Below are 21,721 nucleotides of genomic sequence, written 5' to 3' on the forward strand. Positions count from 1 at the left end.
GGGGGGAAGGGGGGGTGGAAAAAAAGCTTTCTGCAGGAAATAATACTGCATTTTAAAAACAGCAGAAAGAAGACTGTTTTTAAAAAATAGTGGTTTACTCCTTGAATTGTATGAACCTCTTCAGACTGCCCAGAGATGATTGTGCATGTTTCTAGATATTGGAAACCTTAATTAAGGGTGCAGAAATTAATTACTGAAAATACTCAAGGGGAATAGGGGAGAGGGAATAAATACAAACATTACTCTCTTTTTCACTATTAAAAAATGAATCTAAATAAAAGCAAAACCAATATTGTTAGACAGTTTCAAAAATAAAATTGGTTATTGACAGCCAGTTGATATTACCAAAAAGGCTCTTTGAGTTGATTCTGGTTACTACATCGAGAGATCCCAAAACAGATTAGAACATTTTGCTCAACATTTCGCTCAACATTTCCTTTAGTTTTATCCTGAAATGCCCAAATACCTAAGTAGTCCTCATAAGGCAAACAGCAGATCCATTGATTGTAACTTTGGATATGCAGATTATTACTATGTTTTACAGATAAATTAATTTTTAATTAGTTGTTAGAATAATGAATCTCTTTGGGATGCAAAGTGTTACTGCAGTAAATGGTTAATGACGTTTCTGTTCTCCAAAAGACTGACTCCTGTGTTGTAGTGATTTCTTAAGGTTTCATTTCAAAGTTACAATGGAAAAGGTTAAAATGTTTATGTCTATAAAAGATAGTGAAATCTTAATTTCATGATTGATTAAGAAAAAAGGCCATGTATCACATTAAAACATGAAAACCATTATACATTGAATGCTCTCAACTGTTTTCTTCATTGTCAAATGTAAAACTCTTTATCAGAGAGTAAAATGTCTGTAACAGGCTACCATGAATGAATATAGCAATTTATTCAAAATTTACATTATGAAGAATATCAGACTTTTGTCCAAAATTGCAGTATAACTTCACCTTATTTTGTGCAAACCAGTATATGCAGTCTGACATACTGTAACCTCTCTGGCCAGACATGAAGTATTCCACATGGCAGATTACACCAAATGAGAAACTAAAACAAACAGAAGAGGATTTACGTCACATTCATAATAAGAAATAATATTTTTTAATATTACCTAAATATTTTAGTTGATACACTCTGAATTAATTACTTCATTAAGTTTTTCTTCTTTGCCTTTTAAAACCTATGTCACGAGAGCCTAAGGAACGATGCAAATCAATAGTAACAATAGTGGATGCAAAGTACATGCAAGCCAGAAAGAAGTTGTTTTTCTCTGCTGTGGATTTTCTGGGACTTCGTAGAATCATAGAATGGTTAAGGTTGGAAGGGACCTTGAAGATTATCAGGTTCCAACCTCTCGCTATGAGCAGGGACATCTCCCACTAGATCAAACTGCACAAAGCCTCATCCAGCCTGGCCTTGAACACCTCCAGGGGCATCAGTAACCTCATTTTTCTTGTTTGTCCTTTTTTCCCCAGCATACCTATAGAAGCTCTTCTTACTGTTCTTTACATCTTTGGATGTAAATTATATCTGGGATTTGGCTCTCCTAACCTGATTCCTAGTTGCTCAACCTCTCTGTAATCCTCCCAGGGTACCTGCCCTAGCTTCTACCCTCTGTATGCTACTTTCTTAAGTTTGAGTTTTTCTAGGAGCTGCTTGCTCATCCACACCAGCCTCCTGGAGTTTTTACCTGACTTTCTCTTAGTTGGGATGCATTGCTCTTGGTTGGACCTGTAGGAGATGATCCTTAAACATCAGCCAGTTTTAATGGGCCCCTCTTCCCTCCAGGATGTTGCCCCATGACACAGATATCAGGGTGGTTGAAGTTCCCTATGAGTACCATGGCTAATTTGGTTAGTCCCCCATGTCCATGGTAGGCAAGATGGAACTAGATGATCTTTAAGATTGCTTCCAACACAAAACACTCTCTGATTCTATGATTCTGTCATATTTGTTCAGCTAACCTTTAAAATACTGAAAAGAGTTACAAACACAAGTTTTATATGTAGTTTGCATAAACAACAAAGTTTATTTATAGAAGAGGGAGATTTTAAAATCCAAATAATTAACTGAGTCTTGCTTTTTGTTTGGTTTGTGGTTTGGTGTAGTGCCCCCTGTCATCCCCATCTGGACTAAAAAGCATTATCTCAGTATGGTAATAAGTACCCTCTGGTGACACTATATGATTTCAGAATATTGTTTTCACCTAACTTTTAAAGTATGTGTTGATGGTTAAACTAGCCTTGGCATAGTAAACACTGATAATGCTATAAAATCTAGAAAAAAAAAAATAAAAAAAAATCTAGAATCACTATGTAGCTAGTATATGAAAGGTTCTTTTGATATATTTTTTTTAGTTTTAGTGTCTGCTTGATTCTTATACTCACTAAAAGCGATCTGTTTATACCCTAGAAGTTTGCTTTTCAATTTTTAGTGGGCCTATCCATCATGTTGAACTTTGCCGAAGGAAAGGTTTACAGGGAATACCATGACAACGCTCTATTAATAAAGGAGACTGAACTTTGGAGTAGTTTATCTTTCAGAAAGCTTTGTATAGAGCAATAGGTCCAAGCAGAGGAAGAGTTATTAAGGCTGCATCAGTTCACAGATATATGTTACAATCTTCAATAAGTTTTATACCCTTCTCAAATCATAGTCTAACTAGGATAGAGTCCTGCAGATTCAAAGCTTTTTCAACCACATGTAGAGCAGTCAATTGAATGTTTAAATGCAGTGTGCCAGGATTATTTCCATGAATTGTATTCAGTCTTTGCTGCTTCATTTGCAAATTATTCTTTGTCCTCACTCATTTCTGATTAGGCTATTAAGCAAATATTTAGAACTAAGAAGGTGTCTTTCCAGGACCACAGAATGGTTGAGCTTGGAAAGGACCTCTGGAGGTCATCTGCTTCAACCTCCCTGCTGAGGCAGTGTAATCTGAAAGACACTCCCCAGGACTATGTCCAGGCAGCCTTTGAGTATCTCCAAGGATGGAGACTCCACAACCTTGCTGGGCAGCGTATCTAGGGCTCAATCACCCTGACAGTCAAAACACATTTCCTGATATTCAGAGGGAACTCCTCTGTTTCTATTTGTGCCCATGGCCTCTTGTCTTGTCACAGGACACCACTGCAAAAAGGCTGGCTCCATCTTCTTTGCACTCTCCCTTCAGATATTCATCCAAGTCATTAAGGTCCCCCTGGAGACTTCTCTTTTCTAGGCTAAACTGTCCCTCCTCTCTCAAGCTTTCATCATATGAAAGATGAGAGAGACTAAAGTCCCTTAATCAGCTTTGTGGCCCTTCACTGGACTCTCTCCAGTAGCTCTATAGCTGTCTTCTACTGGGAAGCCCAGAACTGGACACAGTATTGCAGGTGCTGATTAGAGGGGAAAGATCACATCCGTCTACCTGTTAGCAATAGTCCTCCTAACGCAGCCACTCCTCCTGGCTTTGTGTCATCTGCAGATTTGCTGAGGGTATAGTCTCTCCCATCATTGAGATCCTTAGAGAAGATGTTACATAGAATTGGACACAGTATTGATCCCAGTGGATCAGTAACCACTAGTGGTTACTGTGACCAGTGGAACAGTAACCACTAGTTACTCCAGCTAGAATTTGTGACACTAATCACTGCCCTATGGAACAAGTGGTTCTGCATGAAAACAGCACAAGTGTAATGTTACCCCTGCTTTCCCTTGGGACATTAGTGCTCTACAGTAGGAAGGCAACCCATCACTGTCTCATCATCTTTAACAAATGTTGACTTGCCAGCTTCTTTTTTTTACTCCACATATTAATGTATTCTGGTGAACAACATTAATAAAACATTCATGACACAATTTGTCTTTTAAAAAACCAATTTTTAAAGTAATTTCAGTCTGATTCCTTAGTAATTCTAAACCGGATGAGGTACATGTAACCCCCTCTGCAAAAAGTGCTATTGGCAGTAAGCACTTTGCATAGAAGGGTTGTACTGCATGTGAGAATTTAATGTACTGGTTTTCTTCCCTCTAATTTGAAGGACAGAGAGAGAAGAGATTATTAATTTATTATTGGGGCAAGTCTAAAGAATAAATTAGTCTTGGAACCATCTTCCCACATCTCTCTCTGGGAAGCCTGCTTGGAGTTTAAAAATATGGATATTCAAATCCTGTAGAAAATGAGCTGCAATGACACAGCATAAGGAAAAAAAAATCAAAGGAAATAACACTCTTCTTTAGGTATAGATCTTCTCCTTTGTGCTGTTGTGGAGTCTAGCTGTTCCAAATCAAGTTCATAAGGCATAAGTGCTGTTTAGATAACATTGAGAATTCCTGTGAAATAAGCAAATTGTGCCACCTCCAAATCAGTGAACTGCTGGTTTGCCCACTGAGGGAATGTTCATTTGGTCTATCTCTAGATAAGGCAGTGTTCTTTGTGTTAAAGTAATGAATTCATTGAGAGATGTTGTCAGTGTATATGCCACAGGGTACAGCTATTCTTCTGCTGTTTTCCTCAGAGTGAGTAAAACAGGACTGGATTTCTTCAACTAAAACAAACACAAAATTTAGTGGGTGTATGTTACTATTATTTGCTGTATGTAGGATTTAAGGCTGGCATATGCCTTAATTGGTCCTGCTAACCATGGAACTTAATCCCCAGGATAGACATGCAAATTGAATTAAAATCTACATCCAGTTATCGGGTTATTTCTTCTTTGTCTAAAAGCTATGACCTGGTAGATACAGTTACCTTACATAATTAAAACCGCAACGCTACTTAAAATATTCACAAGAATAGTGAGGAAGATTCCTGTGAACTGAGTCTGTTCTGCTTAAGGACTTTGGCTTCAAAGGGTGTATTGGAAGCGGTTTGAGACTTTTAAGAGTGTTTTAATTCTTCCTATCTACTCTCTTACTGTTCCGTATCTGAATAAGGAGTTTGATTTGTTCTGACTAGGGTCAGAGGCTCAGTTTTACCCTCTCTTGAAACAGAACACTGAAATAAACAGAATTAACAAAGGGGGGGGGGGGGGGGGGGGGGAATAAATTAAAGTACTTTCCTGCAGTTGACTTAATTTTCCTTTTCTTATTTCTGTACTTAATAATTGCATTTCAATTTCATGACACTTTCCTATTATTCTTACTCTTAAAGTTTGACTAAAATTACCAACGTACTCCTTTCATTCAGTGTATTTCGAGTTGAACTAGTTGCAAATCACATCTGGTTCAGAGTATTGTTAGATCGGTTTTTAGCTATTTGTTAGACATTTTATTTTTGTCTTTTCCTATTATTGTTCTACAATGTTTCCTTCTTCATGAAGCAGCAGAAAATGCTAATGAGAAATTACCTTAAAAGTTACAAGTTACTGTGTTTAATGTCGCAGTTTCTAATTGTTCTTTTTGTTTTGTATTTTATTGTATCGTAAGAGTAATCTGATATAGCCTTTAAATAAGTTGAAAGATTAAGTCCTTAATTATATTTCAGATATGTTGCAGTAGGATAGAATTTGCTACTTGGATATTTGAAAAAATATTTTTATTCTAGTTCTGCATTTAAGAATTAGTTGCCCTGGGGAAAAACAAAGCAAAACAAAACTAAACAACAACAACAACAACAAAACCAAAACAACAATCCGAATCACAACAAATACAAAACTAACAAACTATCTCCTTTGATTTACAGAAATGTCAGTGCAGTTCTGGATAAATTGTTTAGGAAGGAGATCTGTTGCTACATATTGTGTAATTAATGTTGATTTTTACTTCTCTATTAATTTAATCAATCATTTATACACTTCTGTTGAATGAATTATACCATATCTGTGCAAGCATGAAAGAAAGAGAAATAAGAGACTGATGTACTGTTTCAAGTGATATTTTTATTGAGGGGAGATAAATGTCACAAGAGAAACTATGCGTTCACTTTTCAAAGGTAATTGCTATAAGTAATTTGATAACTCAAATATTTTAACTGCTCTGTCAAAATGGAACAGATCATTACCATACTCAGTAGCAGCAGATAACTTGAAGCTTTTAAAGAAGATATTATACTGGACAGTGCACTTCTGCTAGCATGTTACAGTCCTCCCTGCAATATTTCAAGTTTCCTGATGCAAAAGAACTATATCAGAGAAAAACAAAAACAAAAACCAAAAAAGAACAAAACTGAGCCAAAATCTAAATCAATAAACCATGAACATGAGAAGATCAGGAATATACTCTTCTGGAATAGCTTCCACTAGAAAATAAACTTAAAAAATTAAATTGCAAACTCTTGAGTATATACTCAGACCAAAATACATGAGATGTTTTGGGATGCCAAGCAGTCATGTCAGACACCCCGAGTCTACTTGCAAAGGCTCTGTGGAGTCCCAGTTTATAAAGTTTTTCTCCATTTTACTTGAAATACTTATAAGAATAGAAATTTCCTTTGAGATAAGACAACATCTGTTAACCTATGTGAATGCCAAACTAAGCAACTGTTTTCCTGTTGTCTAAGAATCTCTGAAGTCACAGAGGAAACGCAAGGCCTTTATATGAACTTTAGGCCAGATGGAAGTGGACCTAAGTATCCAAACTTGGTGAAGACTGCAAGCCAACACTTATGCATACTTTTCACACTTCACTGCTTTGGTAAATTTTTGGAATGAAACACTGAATTATATTTTCCAGTAATTGCATATGTCTTGGTATGAAATACCTCACTGTACATAATGAGCCTTGCTCTGAATCACTTTAACCTGCAGTGTTATGGAGTTAATCTGAGGAGAGGATGAAAGGAGATGACATTTTGGAATTGTGACAAACAGTTGCGACTGATCTGTGGAGTTGAAGGCCCAGCTAGGGGTGAGACAATATAGACAAACCTGTTAATTTATGTCTTTAGTATATAATTTTCTATAGGTGTCAGACAGATTTTTAATATCCAGCTCTGAGAGAGGAAGGCATAAAAACACATCAAATACAGAAAACTCTAAAGGCCATCATGAGAACAAACAGAATAAAAGCAAGCAAAATATTTTGAAATCTATAGGAAACTATGGTATATTTTGTTTTCATTATTTATTTCTAGTTGCTGCTATTTGTTGTTCACTTTTTTTTTTTCTTCAGGCAATTAAATTATGTTGATCAGAGACAGATACACTCAAAGACTTCTCTGCTATTTCCGCCCCTCCCCCCACTGAACAAAGATGAAAAATACAATAGCCTTCTGGTTGTAAATATTAAAAGAGTACAATCAAGCCATTCTCATTAAACTGCAAGTATTATATTGGCAGAAAACAATATGTATAGTTCTGAGGGTATTAATGATTATCCTATGACCCTTTTTGAATTCACCTTAGTTTCTGGACAGAGCAATGAAGAAAGAGAAAGTGATGACTAATATTCTGTTTTCTCACTGATTTTCTGAGAGTTTATCTGCTTCAACCTCCCTGCTGAGGCAGTGTAATCTGAAAGACACTCCCCAGGACTATGTCCAGGCAGCCTTTGAGTATCTCCAAGGATGGAGACTCCACAACCTTGCTGGGCAACGTATCTAGGGCTCAATCACCCTGACAGTCAAAACGCATTTCCTGATATTCAGAGGGAACTCCTCTGTTTCTATTTGTGCCCATGGCCTCTTGTCTTGTCACAGGACACCACTGCAAAAAGGCTGGCTCCATCTTCTTTGCACTCTCCCTTCAGATATTCATCCAAGTCATTAAGGTCCCCCTGGAGACTTCTCTTTTCTAGGCTAAACTGTCCCTCCTCTCTCAAGCTTTCATCATATGAGAGATGAGAGAGACTGAAGTCCCTTAATCAGCTTTGTGGCCCTTCACTGGACTCTCTCCAGTAGCTCTATAGCTGTCTTCTACTGGGAAGCCCAGAACTGGACACAGTATTGCAGGTGTGATCTTACCGGTTGTGAATAGAGCTACTCTCTGTTTGCTTGTATAATTTAGATAACAAGAAACAGACAAGGCCAAATCTGGAGTAATTTCAACAGAGATGAAAGAATACCTGATGAGTATAGATTATTATTATTAATTATCCAAATCTATGTGTGAAAATATAAATAATTAAATAAAAGGGTGAAAGGAAGAGATTCTTTAGTGTTATCTGGTTTTCTTTTGATATTAAAACTGCTAATCATTAATTGTACAAGATACTCTGCTATATCAAGCAGGATGATGTCACAAAAAAAAAAAAAAATCCTTTACAAACCTCTTTCCATGCCAGAAAAAGTTGTATACATTTTCTCACCTGTTTGTGTGATTTTATGTTAGAACAGACTTTTACAGTAATTAATTAATTCATAATTATCCACAGGTATGTGATTTTAAAGTACAGAAAGGAAAAGTACAGGGACTATACATCAGATATGCAATAATCCTATGGATGAGTGAACAAATATATTCAACTGCAATGAGTGTAATTAAAAATCTTAATTTGCAGGAGTCATCTTTGGTATTATGATTTTGTCATTTATACAGACTAGATAAAACACGTATATATTAGTTATTTCAGGATTTTTTTTTTTAATTATGCAGCATTTTTAATGCTTACAGCGTCTTATAGTGCTTTTACAGTGACAATCATTTAGATGTTCATGCACAGCTTTTTCCTTTTCTGCAGTATTGAAAAGGATCACTGATTCCCCAGTGATTTAAACTCAAAACCTTCCTCATTAGTGAAAAATAGCTTCTAAATTCCTTACAGTATTAGTTAATGTTACTGATTATTTTCATATTCCGAGTGGTTTTGTGGCCAAACTGTTGAACCCTCACCTGCTACTTGAATTTTCAGGCAGACTTTCCTGAAATGGCATTAATGACAATGAGGAAAGCCATCAGACTCTCCGAAATGCTAGAAAGCAAAAAAACCTTACTGTGCATGTCATGACACTGGTTTTGTGGTTTGTTTGGGTTTTTTTGTTTTATTTTTTGTTTTGTTTTGTTTTGTTTTTTTCTGTTAAACAAGCTACTTCATGGGAAGAGTTTGCTCTGTAATGAGATTGGGAAAAATTAAAACCAACATCTTGATCCTTTAGAATAAGACACATTCCACACAGCTTTATTTCAGTTGTTGTGGTTTAGGTATTGTATTATTTAGGCAGCTGATTCAGATGGCGATTCTCTAGCTACTCTACAGGGTAAGTATTCACACTCTCTTTTTTGTAATATTTTAGCCACCTCAGTGAAGGAGCACCATGCATTCTTGCATTCCTGTTCCTGTTCATATGTACCTGCTTGAAAAACCATTTATGACTGTGTGACCTGCTTAGTGGATAAGGGAAAGGCTGTGGATTTTGTTTACCTGTTCCTTATTAAAACCTTTGACACTGTTTGTCACAGTATTCTCCTGGAGAAACTGGCTACATATGTCTAGAGCAGTGTACTCTTCATTGAATAAAAAAAAATTGTCTTGGTGGCCAGGCCCAAAGAGTTGTGGCGGGTGAAGATAAATACAGCTAGTGACCAGTCACAAATGATGTTCCTCAGGGCTCAGTGCTGGGGACAGTTGTCTTTAGTATCTTTATCAGTTGTCTGAATTAGGGGATTGAGTAAATCCTCAGTAAGTTTGTGGATGACACTAAGGTGGGAGGGAGTATTGATCTATCTGAGGGTAGGAAGGCTTTACGGAGGGACCTGGACAGGCTGGATCAATGGGCCGAGGCTGATTATATGAGGTTCAATAAGGCCAAATGTTGAGTTCTGCACTTGAGTCACAACAACCTCATGCAACACTACAGATTTGGAGAAGAATTGCTGGAAAGGAATTGGGGCTGTTGATCAACAGCTGGCTGAATATGAGCCAGAAGTGTGCCTAGGTGGCCAAGAAGGCCAACAGCATCTGCACTTGGATCAGCAACAGTGTGGCCAGCAGGACTAGGGAAGTGATTGTCCCCCTGTACTCAACACTAGTGAGATTACACCTCAAGTATTGTGTTCAGTTCTGGGCCCTCACTACAAGAAAGACATCAAGGTGCTGCAGGGTGTCCAGAGAAGGGCAAATTAAGCTGGTGAAGGGTTTGAAGAACAAGTCTTATGAGGAGCAGCTTAGGGAACTGGAGTTTTTCAGCCTGACGAATAGGAGGCTGAGAGGAATCCTTCTCACTCCCTACAACTACCTGAAAGGAGGTTGTAGCCAGGAGCCACGTGGGTGTTGGTCTCCCAAGTGGCTAATGATAGGACAAGAGGAAATGGCCTCAAGTTGCACCAGGGGAGATTTGAATTGGATATTAGAAGAAACTTCTTCACTGAAAGGGTGATTAAGCACTGGAATAGGCTGCCCAGAGAGGTTTTTGAATAACCATCCCTGGAGGTGTTTAAAAGACATCTAGATGTGGTGCTTAGGGACATGGTTTGGCACTGGATTCAATGGTTAATGGTTGGACTCGATGATCTTAAAGGTCTTTTCCTACAAGGACAATTATGTGATTCTGTTGCCTTGATTCTAGTATTTTGTTGTTTGGCTAGACTTCTTAAAAAATGAGAAAACATTAACCACATGCAATTCAGTGTAGCCTCATCTGTCATAATATTGAACACAATTAATTATTTTTTAATTATTAACTGAACAGGAAAAAATTAGTCTGACAGTTTCTAGTCATCTATTTGTAAATAATAAATATTTAGAAACAAAAATCTGTCTTGAAATTCTGAATAGTTTAGTGCCTCTCTGTATGACATCTATCCGATGTCATACAACTCCGATTCTTCTAGGTCAGATTGGATGGGACTTTAAGCAACCTGGTCTAGTAGGAGGTGACCCTGCCCATGCAAGGAAGTTGGAAATAATGATCTTTAAGGTTCCTTCCAACCCAAACCATTCTATGATTCTGTGATTCTACCTGTGGCACCTGTCATCATTTTTGACTGCAGACAAAGATACTCTGCTTCAGTGTTGGGTGCTTCCCCAGTCCAAACAATGAATAATGAATAGATTCTTTAACACTAGTAGAGCAAGAACAACTAATAGAGCAAGAAAGGACATGTGTCCATTTTTTCCAAATAGAAGGAAAAAAGTGCACAAATATCCAAATAATAGCCCGTAATAATTTCATGTTAAAATGAGAAAAATTAAAGAATCAGCCAAGCCTGATTTTTTTTTTTTTTGTGTGTAAGCTCCCGTGTTAGTCACAGAGCCTATGGGAAATGCCTGATGGTAACAGTAAGTCAGAATATAGCTGGTGAAATAATCTGCATCTACAGAGTGACTGGAGACCATGGAAGAAATGTGTTTCTATATACATGGTCATTCTGTGATACATTGGATATTCCTACCAACTTTTCTTCAACCTGCCTCGAGCCTCAACAGATCTGAACACACTACTAGATTTTGGAAGATGACTCATGTATAGCGATACTTCATTGACCCTGAGTGGGGATTATTATTACACTGACATCTTCACTATTGTTGCCAGGTCCAACTGGTCTTTCAAGGATGAAATTTTAATATGTTGAGAATACTGAGTGTTAGGCATTCACTATATTAGAAATATTGTGGGAAAATGAATTCATATTCTTTTACTTTTGAAGTTCATATTTCCAGTAGGCATAACATCAAGAAACATGCTTATTTCTGTTACCCTCATTGCATACATTCTGTTACTGAAATAAACATTCATCATAGTTCATTTATTCAGTAATTTTATCTTTTTTTTTTTTTTTCTTTTTTTCTTTTCTTTTCTTTCAGTAACTTCTGGTGAAGCTGTTGCTGTGGATACACAAACCAGGGTAACCAAGGAAACCACCACCTTCAAACCAGAAATGCCATCTTCTGTGCTTTTGGAGGTTCCAGCCTTGGCTGACTTCAATAAGGCATGGGCAGAACTCACTGACTGTCTTTCTCGACTGGACCGAGAGATAAAATCTCAGAGAGTTATAGTAGGTGACCTTGATGATATCAACAACATGATCATCAAACAAAAGGTATGAAAAACACTGATTTTTCAAGCTGAAACCCTCATGATTGTTACTCTGTATTAAATATTTTCAACAAGGAAACATAGGAGGAATATTAGGCTGCAATACATGCAGTTTTTACTTAAGCTAATTTATCCTATAAACACAATTATTGGATTAAATGTTAAGGTAATTAATTGGGGGGGAAGAGTGTTTAATAATTTCTCTGGTATTTAAGGCAGATCTCTATCTTTCTATTGCTTGTGCTGATTGTGTTGTAAGAGAATGAAAGCCAGGGCTTGAAATATAAACCTCGTGAGAAGGACGGAATTGCATAGTAAGCTCCAGGTTGCCACAAGGAAAGATAACCGGTTTCATACCTTTTCTTATGTTGCTTCTGTTCTGAGAGGCTTATATCCTGCTGCTGTTGGGTTATGAAAAGCTCCTCAGTCATCATCTTAAAGAAAGGAACAGCTCGTTAATGCAAGTGTTTTGTCAGCAAAATGGCATGAGTGTTACTTATCTTTGAAAACACGGAAAAAATATGGAAATACATGTGCAAGGAAAAAAGGGCTAAACTTTAGCTACTCAGTAACAATAAAAGTAATTTGCTATTGTATAGCTTGAAAGTAATTACCTGCCTTCTAGATTTCACATTGCTCAATATAAAAGATTTGTCTTGCCTGTGCAAAACTTTTCAGTGTCAAATTTCCATTCAGTTTGTTTCTAAACTGAGTTTAGGACTCTATTATAACATTCTTTTCTGCTTCCTCCTCCTCCTAATAAAAAATTTATTGTAAGGAAGATATTGACATTCTTTCTCTTTGTTTTAATTAAAAAGAGGGGAGGAAACAATGGACATTTTTTTGGCTAGCATCTGTACTAAGCAGTTTTGTAAGAACATGTATATTAAAATATGCAGATGTCCCATAGAATTAATTCTGCTAGTTTTCTTATATTTCTGCTTGTTTTCTTAGCCATCACTATTGCAGTCTTTCTCTCACTTAAGTTCCTGGCTGGGTAGCCCTGTCTCTTTTTTTTATCCCATGCTGTGCTGGTAACAAAACCAGCGGGAAAACTGTTTATTATTGTGCTTACCTCTCTAATTGGCTGTGCAACAGAATGTGACATTTAATATATTCTCTCATGAAATGGAAGAATAAATGCCTAAATATGGACTGCATTTCTGTTAACTGGCTTCCTCTTCTCTAATGATCCATCTTAGTATCACTTAATACATGGAAATGAATGTAATGAGATTTTGATTCTGCTCCTAAATCTGTCACTGTATTACTGGGTGAGATTAGTAGACAGAATTTTCAAAATGAACAAAGTATTTTAATTTTCTTAAAAAAAACCCAACACCCTACTTCCTAATGTGTAGAGTGCCTGCCAGCAGTATGTGAGCTAATGACGTTGGACATGTGGGTAGTTGCTTTTTCTGAGAAGTCAGGCCAGATATGATCTAAGATGAAAACCCAAAGTAGTGCTTACCTTTCCAGACCTGCATAACCTGTAAAAGATCAGTCATACCTCCCCTGTGGTTGTGATTGAAAGTCATTGAAATTCACAGCATTGCTTTGTGCTCTATTTTAAGAGTTTGATGCAACCTTTGCAGAGATCTGTTTAATGAGTTTTAATAGTTCTGTCTTAGTAGATTGACTTTTTTTAAATTATTTTTTTTACCTTAGGTGTAAAATACCTTCTTAGCACAGCTGACTACTTCATTATGAAGCTACATGCTCCATGAAATACACTTAATTATAACACATCTCTAGTTGCTTTAGAACAGTTCAAACTGCTAGTCCCATTGGTGTGCTACCAAGCTCTTACTGTTTTTGGGGTTTGTTTCCATTTCATGTTTCTTTCCAAACAGAGAGGTGCATTTCTAATAAGAAATTGAAATGTCAAAGCAAACATTTTAAAAACAAAGAAATTCCATATCCTAGCAACACATGTAACAGGACATTTTCAAAATCACCCAGGAAAAGTAAGTGACCTCAGGTTATCCTTTCTTTCACAGCGGCATATAATGCTGGAGCTAAATCTCTGAGGGCATTTTGGTTAAATTCATTTCAATCTGATAGTGTCACAAGATCATGGTCACTAACTTTGCCATAGTTTTCCTCTATAAACGTTTAAGACATCATTAGCTCCCACTTGAACATTGCTTGGAGGTGATCACAGTGAACTGGTACTCCTGTGTGGCTAGCATGAACAAAGGTTAGTTATGGAATTTAAAAAAAAATAATTAAAAAAAAAGATAACTATTTTTCAAAAAGACTTATTTTAGTGGCAGCTGACCTTTAATGAAAGAAACAATACAACTTAAATTATCCTAAGCGTGGCACATACTATGTAGTAAAAGGACCATACTAAAAGAGTAGTGTAACGTTTATTCATTTGAAACATCTAAAGTCAATCTTCTGTCAAATGAGTGGTATACATTTCTTTTAAGCAAATGCATTACATATTTTGTCATCTATGGTTGTATGTGTCATATTAAATTCTCTATAATTAAACTAAGAGACTCTAAAGAGTGTGCAGCAAAGACATTTAATATTAGCATTAGTGTCATCCATGTTTTTATTAAAGGAAAAATACTACATTTTAGTAATCTGCTTGAAGATTGATGTTTTGCAGAATTTGATCCTCAATAATATAAATGTAAGGCAGGCTTACAAGAGACTCATCTTTTTTTTTTTCTTTAGACAAACTTCATCTGCAAATAAAGTTAATGGGAAATACTGAGAATATAAAATATGCCAAGATGTAAGTAGCTGAGGAGCATGACAGAATACATCTTGCACTATTGCTTCATTTCACCTTACATCAAAGCAATCAAAATGTTTATATATTTGAAGGTCAGATAAGGTTTCTTCATAAAACAGAAATTTGTGGACAGTGGAAAAAAATAATAAATGGAAACCTCTTCTTAAGATGCCAACAAGTCTTTACTCAGAAACACTGCTTTGGCATTGTAGTATTTTGAATAAGGTTTGCAGCTTCTGCTACAAGCAGTGAACCATGTAGGCTTAGTAAAACTCAAATTACCAATACCATTCAAAAAGATCATATACTATAATATCCTTAAAATATTAATTCTGTCCATGAACTTTGCCAAGGCATGCTGTCTATTTAAATTCCTTGTAACATATGTTTTTGAAAACATGGCTTTCAGTTGTACTGGATTAATTTTTGTTTCATTTAGTAAAAAAAATAGCATAATAATAGGTGATATCATTAATTAATTTGACTACTATTTAGCAAAAAAATAGCATAATAATAAGTAATATTATTAATTAATTTGACTACAAACAAATTTCAGTGCCTACTTTTATGCATTGGTTCTAAGAGTATAAGTTGAGTCTGCACTGTTAGGTGCAGTGGAGGGGCTTAATCTGAAAAAAGTATTTATGTAGAAAAAGACTTACAGCCAAGCTAGTTACTGAGGCTTTTAAGCAAAGAAGAGGAAAAGGTACTTTTAGATAATGATTTGTGTCATCCTAAAGTAGTAATCCAAAAAGATTCAGATAATTTATTTCTACTCAATTAATTGGCCAGTATTCAAAACATAGGTTTGAACTTCTGTCAACTAGAGAAGTAAACAAAATTGGGAAGTGGTTATTTTCACAATTTATTACTAAATTGATTTTTCAATAGCTGAGGCTCTTGTGCAGCTGATGACAGTAAAATAACTGTATTGGTTTATAAACGATGCATTTAACAGACTTAAGATGAAAGAGTGGGCTTAAACAACACCCTTGTTTGAGGATTTTTCCCATGGTGACATACCATACCTTTTAGCATACAACTTTTTAATTCTCTGTGTATTTTTTGTATGCATCCTTACAATTAATATTCAGATAGATCAGAAGAATGGGAAGGTCTCTGTCCAAATTGTTTTCCAAAATAATAATTTGTAGAAATAAAATATAATTTTCCAAATGTATAATCTGTACTTGCAAAGGCCACTATAATTGACAAATTAAAATGTGTAGTTCTGTATTAGGGGATTTGAATGAGTGTACTCTAAATAGGCCTCTGTAACTTGTAGTTACAGCTACAGACATATGTGTCAATCCATATATTTTGTATCAGAAAGGTAAGCTATTGGTGAGGTGAAGTCCTCAGCCTTTTGGATTGTGTGCTTCAAGTTCTACAGGGGCATGAAGAAGTTTCATATTAGTGACATTTGCATGAAAAGGCCCATGTAACACATCTTCAAATAATTCAAAATATTTTACATTTGGAGATTAATGTTTTCCAGCTTAGTGTTCTGATATGCTTATGGGAAGGAGTTCCCAAGTCCAGAATCTGAGCAGGGTTCCAGGAAGTTGGAAACTGACATTCTCACTTGGAGAATCAGTCTTCAGGAGTATTTGCCCCATCCATCTCTCTGTGTTGTCATGTTGCTTGGAGGGCTGTTTTTAAGCTTCATATTTTCTAGAATCTTCTGTTTCCATGAGAACATGCAGCTGCAGCTTTTCCCCAGGGCACCTTTGGACCTCCCAAAGCAGAGCAGGAGCTGAAACTGACTCTGTAGCATGTTGGAGGATTCACTGGCATTTTTGTGCACCTCCTTTTATAGCAGAACCCTACATATGACTTTATGGCTTAAATAGTGTGCAAAACCTTCATTTCCTCTATGAATTTCACCATAGGATATATTCACTTAGGAGACTACTATCATTATGTTATGTATATTTCAGAGTGTTATTGTTTAATTTAACATGGGATATCTAGCAGAGTTCTTATTTTAAATAGTATCATGCTGTTAGACTTTTAAAATTAATTATGTTTTATGAAAAGTACCAGAAGGCTGGTTTCAGTTTTTTAATTTAAAAAAAAAAATAAAATAATAGAAGAACAGATTTCTGAATATATTTGAAAAAGTTAGAACTACAGGGTTTCTATGCTGAAAGATTTCCGCTTTCTTATAGAATAGAGGAAAATTAAAAAATGTCTGTCAGCCTTAAAGTTTATTCTTAAAGGGTAGAAAATGCAACAGGATGCTCTAGAGATCCTGGAAATGTGAGTCTTTAAAGGAACAAGAGAGAAAAAAAATAATAAAAAAAATTCTATTAATCTGAAAATTGGACCACAAGGGATATAGATTATGTGTCAGGAGACCCTTTTTTTAATACTTTTTTGCACATAAAGACAGCTGATTTTTTAAAATAGCTTGGCCAGCTCATTACAGTATGTTAAAGTGTTTATTTGTTTTCTGCAGCAATAAAAATGCTGTGTATACCATGATTATCAGCCATTTCTTTATTTTTCTTTAATGCTAATCACTAATACATGCATAAGAATTTTACCTCTAAGGGTCTGATTCTAAAGTCATTGAAGTAAAATAGATACTTTCATCATTTTTCAATTACTTCCAAATAACAAGTGATAGGACAAGAGGAAATGGCCTCAAATTGTGCCAGGACAGGTTTAGATGAGACAGTAGAAAAAAATGTCTTCATTGAAAGAGTACTTAAACACTGGAATAGGCTACCCAGGGACATGGTTGAGTATCTATTGCAGGTGGTTTTCAGGAGAAATGCAGATGTGGTGCATGAGAACATGGGAGCATATATTTTATTAGCTATTCTCAAATAAAAAGATTAAATGTTGTATATACCTTGACAGTGAAACAGTTTAAAGAAAGGAAAACACGGCTTTGTGCTACCTCGGCACCCCTCCTGCCTTAGCTGTCATTTGCTGCAAGAGCTTGATCTGTCTTGATAAAATTTCGAAAAATTATTTAGTTCTAAGTAGCAGTGAGGATCTGTTGAGACAGTTACACAAGTTTTAGGGGGCTTTTTTGGCTATCCATATTAATATACATAATTAGAAGTAGTAACAAGAAAAGCTAAGAGTGGATTTGTTTTTATTCAGAAATGTAGAAAATATAAAAGCAGCTTTTTTCTAAATAACGATTCGATGTATAAAATTCTAATCCAGTTGTGATCATACAGTGCAAATTAAAACTGGGGAAAAATTATATAACTTTGCACATTTTACGTGTGACAAGATGGAGTTCTTCTCAGAGAAATAAGTTTTCCTCTGTAAGAAAATAAAAATACCAAATCCCAGCAAAGCTTCCTAATGAAGCTGATCTTGAAACACAGTTCTTTTATGTGGTAAAGAAAATTATGTCAGAATTTTAACTGAAAAAAATGTACTTTCTTGAAATGTGTCCTATTGGTTTCTCACTGTGTCAAGGGTACTCTGATACTTCTATATTACTATTTAATAATAATTTACATTCAGGGATTTGCTAGCAGATGGACAATTCCCTCTTGAGGGAGAGCAGCCAGCAGTGTCATTATCATCCTTTTTCATAAAGGGATTGTTAAAAAATGTCACTAGTTTTTTAAAGTTGTGGGATGTCTCAAATAACTAGTTTCTAGTGAATTAGCTCTCTTGCAGTAAGCCAAATTCTTGGAATTCCTTTTCATCTTTTCCCATTAGAATACTATAATATTTTTTTGCACTTAGGGAAGATCTTGTGGAGAGTTCTCTGTTGATTTACATGGATATATTTTTTATATCACTTACATGAAGTAATCAGAACTACTCAGATAAGTAGTTGACTCACATGCAAGCAGAAGGCAGATGTCTAACTAACTCACTAAAGCTCCTGTGAAATACTAAGCTATATAGAGCTGCTTAAAAATGAAAGGTAAAATTTATAAAATAGTGAAGGAGACATAAAGAATATTTTTCAGGAGCACAGGGGTATTGAATATTTTTCACCATTCTCTAACAATTTTGCACTTTTATTTCTTCATGCAGCCCACCATCAGGCATGCATTATTGCTAGATTTAAGATGAATAAAGAGTTTCTGTGGTTCTGGAGAGGTAGAGAAGTAATGGGAGAGGGAATTATATGTCTTGTGAAGCTGGTAGTATGGAGAATAAAGGAAAGGAAGACACTGTATTTTGAATTGGCCTGGTCTTCACTCACTTGCTCCACATTCTGCACCTTTGTGGAATATGACTGGTCTATTTTCTGCTGCCCTGAGTCCTCTTTGGCCTGTCTTCTTCTGTATATTCTACTTTTTTTTTTTTTCTGCTAGACTGAATTTTGCATGCAGAAGATGAGGAAAAAATGTCTGATTTTGCCTAACACCTCTAACAGCTTATGGCTCTTTTAAATGATGAATAACATGTTGAAGAAACACCAGGTTCTAGCATTTCTAAATTTTTCTTTCACTAGTCAGGGCTGGTGGTGGGAGGGAATTTTATGTTTCTTTTTTGTTTTGCTTGGTATAAAAACAACCCTACCTTCACCACTGCAAACATAAAATCTCAGACATTCATATTAGCATACAATAAATTTACAATTTAAATAGATAGAATATTAATTTTTTGATTACTGTGCATTGCAATGAAATTCTAGATATTACTGACTACACATTGAACTTGAAATATTAAAGTAATCCCATTAAAAGCAATGACTCTATGTTTTCTTCAAGAAAGACATAGAAGTATTTTTTCAATTGAACCAGAGAATTCAGATCTTCACACAATGAAGTGCTGAAGGAGGGTTTAATTAAAAGAAAACTGTTTTTGTAGTGTGTGAGCCATTTCACATTACTCAAACCTCTCATCTGTCTCTGTTGCTAGCTGATACGTTAAGCAAGGTAACAAATCAATTCTCAGAACTGCATTCTGCTTCTTTTGTGGACCATTGCTCTTATTGAGCTAAAAGATCAATTTTAGTTATCACCATGGCACTCCTAATATTCACGTGCTTTCCTCTTATATGAAAGATTTTATGCAGCCAAATGTGTATTTCATACATAGAAGTTTAGTCACCTCAGCAAGCTTCCAGCTTTCTTTTTCATGCTTCTGCATTTGCCAAATCCTCCAGCTGAATTGTTAAACATGGAATTCACACTGGGGTTCATGCAGTTCAAATATTGCAACTATCTACTCTATTTGCTCAAGAAAAGCTTTCCTGTTAGCCACTAATATGCAAGTAACTTAGTTGCTGTAGTTACATGCTGCTCAAAGAAGGACAGCTTAAGAAAAGATAATGCTTATCCATCTTTTTCTTCAGGGATTATTGTAAAACCTCTAATCAGAAATAGCTGCTAAAAGGTATGAAGACCATTCAGGGTGACAAAATATGAGCTAAACTGATCCACCAAATAAGCAAAATATATAATGTTTATGGTTCTTATTATTAAATGACTAGGTAAGAGCGGATTATAACTTCCCAAATGCTCAGTGCTGATTTTTAAAATAATTTATATAAAGCTTTTTGCTGATGTCAAATCTCAAAAATAGATCATAAGTTTGTAATTAATGCTCTTTGATGATATTCTTGGGTAGATTTCCTTTAAAAAATTAATCCACTGAAGTGGAAATCAGGTAATAGAATCAACACTGGAAAGATGCTAGAAATCAAAAGAATTGAGAGTTGTAATTGTTCAGCATCTAACACGTCTGGCCTTACTTGCTGATAACAGGAATTTGATAATTGCTTAAGAAGAGAAAATAAGGAATAATTAGAAAACAAAACAAAACAAACAAACTAAAAAGCCCCAAACAACCCAAACAACAAACAAGCCTTGGCCTATCAAAGTATTTGAGTAGAACAATCAAAACATATAAACAATTGTAACTGATTGCTAGACAGGATTTTTTCTTCTGTATAAGCATAAAGAGTTAAAAAAAAATACGTATAATGTCTGAGATTTTCGTAGCTGTATGTATATACATTTATTATTGAGGAGATCATGATTGCCTAAAATTCAAGTATTCTAACTTAATTAACACCTTGACTAAGAGTCAACAAACTTAGATCCGAATTCAGTAGAAAGAAACTGGCACATCTGTGGTTTAGTCTGCCTGGTTCTAAAGTGGACGCCTAGAATAGATGAGGGAAACTGCTTCTTGGAATGGCTTGTTTCTCTGAATATATGCTCAGTGTCAAGCTCACATATAGATACCTACACTTGGTGTGACTCATCCCTACATTTCTGTTGGGGCAGTTTTCAACTGGAAAGTATCTATATGACAGAGCCAGCATATTTGACAGGGAATGCAGGAACTCTGTGATTGCCCACAGTCAGATGCCGAACATAACTCTGTAAACCAAGCTGGTTTCCTGTAATGGGCAGGAGCCAGTTCCCACCATTCATTAGCACAAATAAGCTGCTGGACAGTCAGACCAAAAGCAATAGTGTTACTCTTTTGGGACACTGGAAAACTAACTCTCTCTCATCATCCTGTCTTCTTTGTCACCCCTAAATACCATAGCTCCAAGTTTCAGTTTAATTTGGTTTTTCTATTTAAAAAAACAACTATCCAAAAATCCAAAACAAAACCATAGAAAAAGGATGCTCTAATATTAGCAGTAGTAAAGTGAAGCTCTCCTTTTTCCTGTTCAAAATATCCCCTTTTTGATGTTTTAGCAACTCAGTTTGACACTTTGTTTCTCCAGAAAAAAACAAAACAAAACAAAAAAAACTTAAAAATTCAGCTTTAATTTCTAATTAGACTAGAACCTGGTTTTAGAATTATGAAAAAAATGTGATGTGTGGTAACACAAAAATCCTTGTTTATTTGACTTTCCTCTTCAGAGAAATAGCTATCTTTTCTGACCAAGAAGCAAGGAAGGTAAAAGAAAGCATTTCTTGTTTGTGGGGAAGATTAATGTCTTTTGGGGTATTGTGAGTAACCAGAGATGTCTTACTGTGTGTGTCACAGAGTCATTTATTCAAACAGACAGTTTTGAAGGTGGCATGGTGTGGGACTAGATCTCAGGGTAAATGTCCAACCTTTTGACATATGTTTGACCATATGAATGGAACTGTTTTCCTTTGTGGTATTTT

General features: G+C 35.6%; 1 protein-coding gene across 1 annotated transcript in view; it reads left to right on the top strand.

Annotated features, from left to right (window-relative positions):
* DMD (dystrophin) overlaps nt 1-21,721 on the top strand; it is a 909,379-nt gene that overhangs the window by 576,201 nt on the left and 311,457 nt on the right. Inside the window, exon 50 of the mRNA XM_010004489.1 lies at nt 11,689-11,909. Within this exon, the coding sequence (XP_010002791.1) occupies nt 11,689-11,909 (221 nt within the window). The remainder of the gene's footprint in view (nt 1-11,688; nt 11,910-21,721) is intronic.

This window comes from Chaetura pelagica, unplaced genomic scaffold, assembly GCF_000747805.2.
Source record: "Chaetura pelagica isolate M959 unplaced genomic scaffold, ChaPel_1.0 scaffold308, whole genome shotgun sequence".
In the NCBI taxonomy this organism is placed as follows: Eukaryota; Metazoa; Chordata; class Aves; order Apodiformes; family Apodidae; genus Chaetura; species Chaetura pelagica.